The sequence below is a fragment of the Orussus abietinus genome, unplaced genomic scaffold, assembly GCF_000612105.2.
Source record: "Orussus abietinus isolate OABI.00-Male unplaced genomic scaffold, Oabi_2.0 scaffold1021, whole genome shotgun sequence".
NCBI lineage: Eukaryota > Metazoa > Arthropoda > Insecta > Hymenoptera > Orussidae > Orussus > Orussus abietinus.
The window spans coordinates 1-10,239 of NW_019395294.1; the positions used below are offsets into that span (position 1 = coordinate 1).

At 42.9% G+C, this 10,239-nt stretch overlaps 1 protein-coding gene across 1 annotated transcript in view; it reads right to left on the bottom strand.

The window, feature by feature from the left end:
- Positions 1 to 2,886: 2,886 nt before the first annotated feature.
- Positions 2,887 to 10,239, bottom strand: part of LOC111674237 (probable beta-hexosaminidase fdl) — a gene marked incomplete at its 5' end in the record, with an annotated part of 8,818 nt that continues 1,465 nt past the window's right edge. The window contains 1 exon segment of the mRNA XM_023433717.1: positions 2,887 to 3,471. Within this exon segment, the coding sequence (XP_023289485.1) occupies positions 3,226 to 3,471 (246 nt within the window).

The following is a 10,239-nucleotide window of genomic DNA, read 5'->3' on the forward strand; positions in this document are numbered from 1 at the left end:
GTGTAAATGTTTATTGGCAAAAAGCAAAAAACACGTATTTCTTCATTTTTTGTGAGCAATCATATGGCGTAAGTGGAACTTAAGTAGGAGTGCTTATTTAATAGATATTAGAACAAAATGTCGCCTGAAGGGTAGTTCACCCCCTTGGGGGGGTGTAGCATTGCTGGACAATATTGTGTTTTCACCATCCTTATACAGAATACGTTTATACCAAGTTTCGTCGAAATCCCTCCATTGCTTCTACGAAAATTGTTATAAAAATCGAATTCTCGCCAAACTTTGGAGGGTTGTTTCACCCCTTAAATGTGGACCATTGCAGATATAAAAAAACACGTATCTCTTAGATTTTTGTGTTCTTCGACATATATGAAAATCAATAAGATCGGGGGCGGACACTTGGGAATGTTTCCTTGTTAGTAACGCGTAAGACATTTTCTTTGCCTTTATCCTGTTCAAATGCGAGTTTCTCGATTACCAGAGTGTTCTAAATTGCCGTAAAATTGTCCTGACCCTTTCGTTTTTCATATAGAGCCTTCAGTAATTGTATATCGATCGAAATATGACAGCTCGATGTCATTTTGGTTCTGATCTGTGCCGTTGAAAACTTTTTTTCGAAAATCCAAATTTGGTGGTTCAGTTGAATGATGTAGGGGGGGTGTTTCATTGCACCTTAAAGTGAAGTGAAACACATCCCAAATTAGTCGATTCGAATAAGACACTTTTTTTAAGAATATTTGACCGAACTGTCCGAAACTTCGACAAGTGACTCGTGAACACCTACAATCCTGACACTTTCAGAATTTGGATTTTTGTTTTTTTAATTTTTTACATAGCCTAGAACAGAACCAAAATGGCGCCGAGTTCTCATATTTCGATCGACATACAAATATTGGAGGCTCTGATATGAGAAACGAAAGTGACAGAACAATTGTGCAACGATGTACAACACTCTACCCTAGTAGCACAGAATAATTGCTAAATAATTTTTTGCAATCCCTGTTATATATCTCAAGCGACAGATTTTTTATGTCTTACAAATTTAATTTCAAGATATTTGAAATATTTGCTGAAAATCTCAATAGCACGTTGAATTTTTATAATATATAAACATACTTCAAAATTATGTTATTTAATTTATAAACATATAATAAAAATACATTTTTTACTGTACGATTATTATCGGACACTTCATTTGGTATCAAAACACACGACAGACTTTTGCAATATTTTCATTTCGTTCTTTCATTATCATAGTAAAGTGTATGATCTTGATTTTAAATATTTTTAAAACGTTTATAATGTATTCGGCAGATAATATTGAAAAAATCTTCATTTACTAAAGCGCTGTTTTCGTGCATATATATGTATGTGTGTGTGTGGGTGGGTGTGTCACGAAACAAAGGTAACGCTTTTTTGGCGGGTTCCGGTTCTAATTTTGAAAATCGCCGATACATGTCCCCCCTAAAACGGGGTCGAGGATGTCAAAAGTTTCACCAGATCAATAAAATTCCAAATTGCATGATCGAGATTCGGCGATTGATTTATCAAACTCGACGCATTTGAGCCACTGCAAAGAGGGGTATATCTAGTACTTATATTAAAATGAAACGAAATGATTTGTATATCTATCAGAAAAAATTGTTACGAAAACACGTGGAGCTAATAATATATAAATATTATAAAAACAATATTCTAAAGTAAATGTTCTGTAAGTATTTCAAACGTCAGCTAAATATTTACAAAATGCATGATATTCGTTAAATATATAGAAAATACAAGACAAATATTTTGTGCTACTAGAGTAGTAATCGAGAAATTCGCATTCGAATGGGATAAAGGCAAAAAAGTGTCTTACGAATTTTTCTGTTAAAAAGAAGATAACACGAGGTCTCGGAGAGAATTTAGTTGCCACCGAAACCACAGATGGCGCAGGGTGTCCCTCTGCAGTCAATTAGATCATCAAAAACGATGAATCTAGGGGATTTCTGGAGTTTTATTTCGACTTCTTTATAATTATTGCACGGAAACGACATATGGATAACGCCATTTAGTACAATGCCTAATTAAATTCGACACCGCTGTCAAGATAAATACGAACGTCGGCAACGTAGGTATTTAGAAGAATCTTTTTTACCAACGTCGGTCAAACTTCTCAACGTGTTCCATTTCATCTTAAAGCGACGAACTTACATTGCCATTGACGGCAAACTTCTGATTTCCAAAGGGAAACTCTGACTGTCGGTTGCGTGCCAATGGAGGACGTTCATCTTGGTGGATGCGAGGCCGTCGACGATTTTCAAAATATTCTCCACTGATATGAAATTCCTTGCAGAATCGATTAACAGGCCGCGATGCTGAAACACCGGCGCGTCTATGATCGCTGCGTAATCCAACATCACAAGATATCGATTCCCGTCGTTTAGGTTGACAGTCGCTGTCAATTGTGACAGAGTTTCCAGAGCATGACGCGCCCCGTAGGCTGTTGAGGCTGCGATGTTCACCGTTATCTGTTCCTCTAAAAAACGTCAACTAGGAATTATCACAATTTTCTACTACAAAAACACCCCACACAACACGGTAGGTACAATATACGTATATTAGATACACAGGATGTAACAACAATGATGGACACGGTTTATTCAGCGCTATCCTTGTCGGAATAGGAGTCGATAAGTCCTGTACTAATTTTTCATACAGTGCATGATTTTCCTGTAATAACTAATCAAAAACACCTTCTTCAGGTGTAAAAAAACTTCGCCAAATATATATATGTGCTCGTCACTAGTCCTTTCTGTTATAATCTCGGTTACATTATGTTAATACGGTCACGANGGTGGAAGTCATCGTCCCCACTTTGGTGGTGAACGCCGTTAACGACACTTTCACTTCAATTTACATCACGATTTTATTGCGAAATTGCAACTAAGAAGACTTTGGGGGAATATCCTGGTCCCAATCGTTTCTATATTCAACATTAAAACTAGCCAATTACAAGCGAGATCCGGGCGACCACGCCCCCCTCCCCCACTCGTTCTCTGGCGCCACATTGTGATTGGTCCATTCCTATCCTGAATATCTCGGAAACTACTCATCGTTCAGAATTTTTGCAAAGGAGACTTTTCCTTCGTGCTCCAAGAAACACTGGGTGACAAGGAAAAAACCAGCCTTCCGCCATTTTTTCGGATGTTTATGGCTACTCCAACCGTGTATAGTGAACCCGATTTATCATAAACATTGTCCTTCATTCTGTGCACACCATTCTGGAGCCAGGGCTTCTGTGTGGATGCCATGAACTTCTAGTCTTCTTCGGTGCGCCTCGAGTCTTGGTTCTGCATCTGCAGTGGTCATTCTGGAAGGATCCGACCAGAGTCTCTCGCCAACTGCAGCAGCTCTCGGCCAGATTCGCGGATCAAAGCTGTTGTCTTCGATGTACTCGCCCCATATGCACGCCTCGCCCCCGAGGACTCCATCCTGAAAGCGTTCGTTTACCTTTTATTCAGAGTAATAGAGTGATGACAGATGAACGAAGTCGGCGCAAATTAGTTCCCCGATTTTCATAGATTCAAACGAATATGAATCGAGAGCGACAGATGGACGCCCTTAAAGAGGAGACCTCTAAAACATCAAAAAAAGGGAGACGAGCGCCTTGACCATGGGGTTCTATGGCGATCCTCTACCCTCGGTGGAGAAGTTATGACGGCGCGAAGGGTCGCGCAATTCGAGTGCAGGTACGCTCGCACCGTTAGCGCGGTAGAAATTGTTTATTCGTTCATCTAGATCTAATTCTAAATTTACGCTACGGTATTGGATCGATCTAGGACGATCCAAAAACTAAGTAAGAGTCGGAAGTTTTGGAAACCGAAGCGGCTAATGAGTCATCGCCGACGGTCTCGGAGTGACCCATCAGGTAATCACTAACAATAACCCTAGTGCCGCTAGCACAATTCTTAATCATAAAACGACGGAACAAGGCATGACCCTACTTACAAGGAAACATTCCCAAGTGTCCGCCCCCGATCTTATTGATTTTCATATATGTTGAAGAACACAAAAATCTAAGAGGCACGTGTTTTTTTATATCTGCAATGGTCCACATTTAAGGGGTGAAACAACCCCCCAAAGTTTGGCGAAAATTCGATTTTTATAACAATTTTCGTAGAAGCAATGGAGGGATTTCGACGAAATTTGGTATAAACGTACTCCGTATAAGGACGGTGAAAACACAATATTGTCCAGAAATGCTACACCCCCCCAAGGGGGTTAACTACCCTTCAAGCGACATTTTTTTGTAATATCTATTAAACAAGCATCCCTACTTAAGTCCTACTTACGCGATGTGATTGCTCACAAAAAATGAAGAAATACGTGTTTTTTGCTTTTTGCCAATAAACATTTACACATCGGTTGTAAACAATGAATGTAGGTGGTGTACGGGGATATTNGCGTAAGTGGAACTTAAGTAGGAGTGCTTGTTTAATAGATATTAGAAAAAAATGTCGCCTGAAGGGTAATTCACCCCCATGAGGGGTTGTAGCATTGCTGGACAATATTGTGTTTTCACCATCCTCATACAGAATACGTTTGTACCAAGTTTCGTCGAAATCCCTTCATTGCTTCTACGAAAATTGTTATAAAAATCGAATTTTCGCCAAACTTTGGGGGGTTGTTTCACCCCTTAAATGTGGACCATTGCAGATATAAAAAAACACGTATCTCTTAGATTTTTGTGTTCTTCAACATATATGAAAATCAATAAGATTGGGGGCGGACACTTGGGAATGTTTCCTTGTGAGTCTCTCATGCAGGAAATCATTTCTGTTATAACCTCCCTAAATTAAAACGGAATTGTCCACTCTTAGCACGTTTACATCGGGTCTTACCGACATCCAACCGGTAAACATCCAATATGTTTGTCCCGCATAGGACCCCTTATGAATAGCTATAATTTTCGGACGATAAAATAACTATTGTGTTCCGCTTAAGCAGGTCGAAGACGGTCGTCCAAGCGTCAGGCCCAGATTATTGTTTTATAACCCCCGGACTGCACGGGTCTTATCGCGCTTCCGCCCCGGCCGTATTTGCATGGATTTCCCTTCTTGGGCCTTTTCCGTGACCAATTGTCGAGCGGTCTTCATGGAGGGGCAACCAATAATATCATAGATTTCTTTCTCATCCCTCCCACCAAACGCTCAGAAAAATTCGGCAATACGACTGGAAGAGGAAGGAGGCAGTCGCTTTTCGACAACGAACGTAGATCAAAGCTAGAAACATTTCGAGCATAACACTTTATTTTAGGTGCCTCGTGGTTTATAAGAATGACTCGCAGATTCGTCGACTTAGGGCCTATTCGCCCAGAGTTACAGGTGCTTCGCACGCAGGTTACAGAGTTGAGACAGTTGAATTTGTAGACCAAGTTAAGACCTTCAGAACTTCGCTGGTCAGAGAGCGAGCCCTTCGGAGCTGGCTTCTTTTATACTAAACCGGAGTATTCCTAGATGAGGAGGATGCTTATTGGTGGATTTTTAAGGTTGAGGGGGGTAATGTCTCGTGTGATTGGTTAGGGAACGGGTTGAAGGGGAAACAGATGGAAAAGTCGTCTTTTCCAGAGAATCCCAACGTGTGCCTTTCCCTGGGGCTGTTATCTGGTTTGGAGTGCGGAAGTACGCGGAGAAAATAAGGGGAGGTAAAGTGCCAGGGAGAGCGTTTCGGAGTACGGGACGCGCTGCTTAGAGTTTCTTTCCTAATATTACTTGAAATGAAATGTTAGGTGGTGTAATGGTGCGGACTTCTTTTATACTAAACCGGAGTGTTCCTAGACGAGGAGGATGCTTATTGGTGGATTTTTAAGGTTAAGGGGGGTAATGTCTCGTGTGATTGGTTAGGAAACGGGTTGAAGGGGAAACAGGTGGCAAAGTCGTCTTTTCCAGAGAATCCCAACGTGTGCCATTCCCTGGGGCTGTTATCTGGTTTGGGGTGCGGAAGTACGCGGAGAAAATAAGGGGAGGTAAAGTGCCAGGGAGAGCGTGTCTTTAGGACCGTTTCGGAGCACAGGACGCGCTACTTAGAGTTTTTTTCCTAATATTACTTGAAATGAAATGTTAGGTAGTGTAATGGTATGCAGTTTTGATCCGTGCCTATGAATCGAAAAACTGCATCCTTGGAGGGTTCGAGCCTCACGACTTCTGAGACCGAAATTAATTTAAATTCTGATGTATAAAAGAAAAACAGACTGGCGAGTGAGCGAGGAGAGCGTTTCACTGAGTTCCTACTTATTCTCAAAGGTTACCGCGCATGCTCGAATTGCGCCAAACTAATGGTCGCCGCACCGCTTCGCGCACCTTGAATTTGAACCCGTTACAACTGTCCTCTCGAAGGATTTTACAGTTTCTCGCAGGAAACTTTAACTTCCCTCGCCTCCTAACTCGCGGGGTTTCTTCACAAAATTAATTTTTTACCCATTTGTTCCTGGTTATTACGTGTTTAGTCTAGTTCTATATATATTATTGGTTTGCTCGTGTCTCGCGGAGGCGGAAATACTCGCGTACACGTGTGCACCCGTACCGTCGGGTCCGTCGTGGTTGTGGCCGCCGCCACTTCTTTTCTGGGTCCTTTCGCCCCCGCTCTCCACCGACCGAGGTCCAAGAAATGCCCCCGCTGTACGGCAACCACGGTGGGCCTCGGCTGCTTCGGGATGAACCGTATTGTTTGCACACTGGGGCGTTGTAATATTTTTGTTCGTCCTTCGAGGGTGGTGGGTCAGGTGGGAACTAACAGCAGAGGATCCGCCACGCCGTGGTCTTTGGAATAAACCGGCCTGGGGGAGGTGTTACCTTCCGGGCGAAACTGAGCGAAGAACCCTACTTAGTTGGTTAGATCGTCCCGTGAACTTTCGGCTTCAAACACTTTCTCGGGTACTCTTGCCTTACTTTAGCTTTCCCGTCATGTATTGTTCCGGTGGAGTAGTTCCCAAAGACTGTCATGCTCTCGTTCTGCCACGTTTTATCCATAATAAGTACCGACTCCTGTCCCATTTGTTATCGATGACTACCATACTGTTCTGCTCATGGATTATGGTTTCTGAGTGTCAAATCCCTGTTTCTGTCCTAGAGCGGTCATATGAGTTTCTTCGGGTTATGCAAGGGGCTCCAATAGCCTCCGCAAGTTCCGGGTTCCCCAGGGGGGAAGGATTTGTGACGTGGCAAAATCTTTGCCCGTCACAAGAGGAATTTTCTAAGATCGGAGTGAGGAGGGGTCCCTCTGGCAATCATTAGATTAAGAGTCAATTATCGTAAAACCATATTAAATATGCGATAATCTCGTAGGTGTGCGCGGGCGTGACGCGCATCGGCATGTAATGACGCGTGACATTTAACATTTCAGGCTCACGGAAAGCGCGCGGGGCCTCGAATTTGGGAGTTCTGCTCCTACCCTAATTAGGCGGTCTGGTGACTTATTAAGACAAGGCCTTCATTAAGATAGCAGGCCAGCGTTTGCTAAGAGGTTCCGGAGGATCCGCCAGGAGAACGACAGCGCTGGACGGAAGATCTTCCGGCGGAATCCTCATTGCCAGCGGGACTACCGCACCGGTTACAGCTCACCGACTTCTCGTCCCGTCAGCGGCAGAGCCGCTCTTTCCGCCAAGAGAGTCCCGGAGGGCGCGGTGCCGTTCCGTCCCGAAGGACGCCTTACTGTCCCGAGAGCCGTCAGCGCTACCGTCGTCCGAAGGGAACCATACCTAGTCTCTCGTAAGATCGTGCTGTACCAGTGAGCCGAACGTGCCCAGGAGGTCTATTAACCGCCATTTCCTGTCCGTTCCATGAGCCGAGATCGAACCATTTCTGTTATCGCGATAGTACGTTTCCGCAAGTAGACAACCTGTTATACAGTAGACCTTATGAGGAAACATTCCGAAGTGTCCGCCCCCGATCTTATTGATTTTCATATATGTCGAAGAACACAAAAATCTAAGAGACACGTTTTTTTTATATCTGCAATGGTCCACAATTAAGGGGTGAAACAACCCCCCAAAGTTTAGCGAAAAATCGGATGTTTAAATATTTTTCGTAGGAGCAGTGGAGGGATTTCGACGAAACTTTGCATATACGTATTCTGTATAAGGACGGTGACAACATAATATTGTTCAGCAATGTTGCACCCCCTCAAGGGGGTGAACTACCCTTCAGGTGACAGTTTTTTGTAATATCCATTAAACCAGCACTCCTACTTAAGTTCCTCTTACGCGATGTGATTGCTCGCAAAAAAATTAAGAAATACGTGTTTTTTGCTTTTTACCAATAAACATTTACACATCGGTTGTAAACAATGAATGTAAGTGGTATCAGGGTATATCCCGACTACCTTTATTGGGTTACATCGTGACCAATTCATTGTACATAAGTCGTGTCAACATGGTAATTCTTCAAAATGTCTTAATGTCAAATGTTATAAATAATTGCATGTTATGAAAATCAATGACATTTTGAAGAATTACCACGTTGACACGACTTATGTACGATGAATTGGTCACGATGTAACCCAATAAAGGTAGTCGGGATATACCCTGATACCACTTACATTCATTGTTTACAACCGATGTGTAAATGTTTATTGGTAAAAAGCAAAAAACACGTATTTCTTAATTTTTTTGCGAGCAATCACATCGCGTAAGAGGAACTTAAGTAGGAGTGCTTGTTTAATGGATATTACAAAAGAATGTCACCTGAAGGGTAGTTCACCCCCTTGAGGGTGTGCAACATTGCCGAACAATATTGTGTTGTCACCGTCCTTATACAGAATATGTACATGCAAAGTTTCGTCGAAATCCCTCCACTGCTCTTACGAAAAATATTTAAAAAACCGATTTTTCGCTAAACTTTCGGGGGTTGTTTCCCCCCTTAAATGTGGACCATTGCAGATATAAAAAAAACAGTATCTCTTAGATTTTTGTGTTCTTCAACATATATGAAACTCAATAAGATCGGGGGCGGACACTTGGGAATGTTTCCTTGTTAGTCAAACTTTATCACAAGACCTAAAAGTAAGATTATTTCTATTTCTTTTCATCGCGCGCCGATGCGTGGCGCTCTTGCCAGGGGGCCTTAGAGTGCGATAAGTTCCGTTCCCTCCTCCCTTAGCGAAGGAAGCAGGTGAGTCCTTCCGCGGTTCGCAAGGTACCGGCCTGCTGGATTCGGGTGTGAGTGTTCGGACCGCGGATAATTCAACCGGGTCCTATCCTTTAGGCGGCAGAGAGTCCTATCCAGGGAGTGGCACGACTTCCGTTGGGTTGCGTCGCGCGTTCTTGTACCGAGATTTGTCGGAAGGCGCCCGGTAACTGCGCTACGGTACGGAACGGTTGCGCCGGCCTACGGCACAACCCCTACGTTTCTCGTGCACCCTGGCCCACGCATACGTGGCCACGATCATTTTTCCCCGGCAACTTCCGGCGGAATTCGGACGATAATTTTGGTACGTGAGGGGTACGGTACAATAACCTTGTCGGAAAAATGGAAAGCGAGTTTGACAGAATAAAGCCGGAACCAATGCCCAATTTCTTGGTTAGTCAAGAACGACATAAATTCGACTTCGAAGTCCCTGGTATCTTTTTGATGCCTTGTAATCACTTCGCGAGCGTTTGCTTTGTGAAAAATGTCGTTAATGCATTCGATTTTTCATGTACGATTTTGTCAATTAAAAGTCGTCAAAATTTGATGTATGATTTTGTCATCTAAAAGCGGTTTAAAAGTCCCCCTACCAACATTTAGGGAATCGTCGCTCACTTTTATCCTAAAAGCGCTCAAGAAGTAGCTTAAACGGGGGTATGAATAGGTATTGCTGCTAAAATACGACTTTTATGGCTTCTTTTAAGGATTTTCTATAAAAGTTCAAAAGCGGGATAAGGTAGGGTCGCTTTTAACAGTGCTCTAAAGTCCGTCTTTTAATGTTAAAAGTGAGATATGAGTAAGGAGCATAGTCTCCATGTTCACGTTGCAAAGTTTGAATCCTACATCCAGTTCGGAGAAAAGTTTCATAAACGAAACCTCTTTAAGGGCGCTCACCACTCCAGCGATTTTGCAGGGCCTCACGGGGACAACGATTCCGAACGTATTTCTAAACCGATCGAGCTTAACGAGTGCTCATATCGAAGATGAAATGTTGACCTGTGTTTATATGGGAGCGATTTTCGATAAGTGGTCATTTTCATATAAAAAAGTGCAACGACATAATTTCAATGCCCTTTTA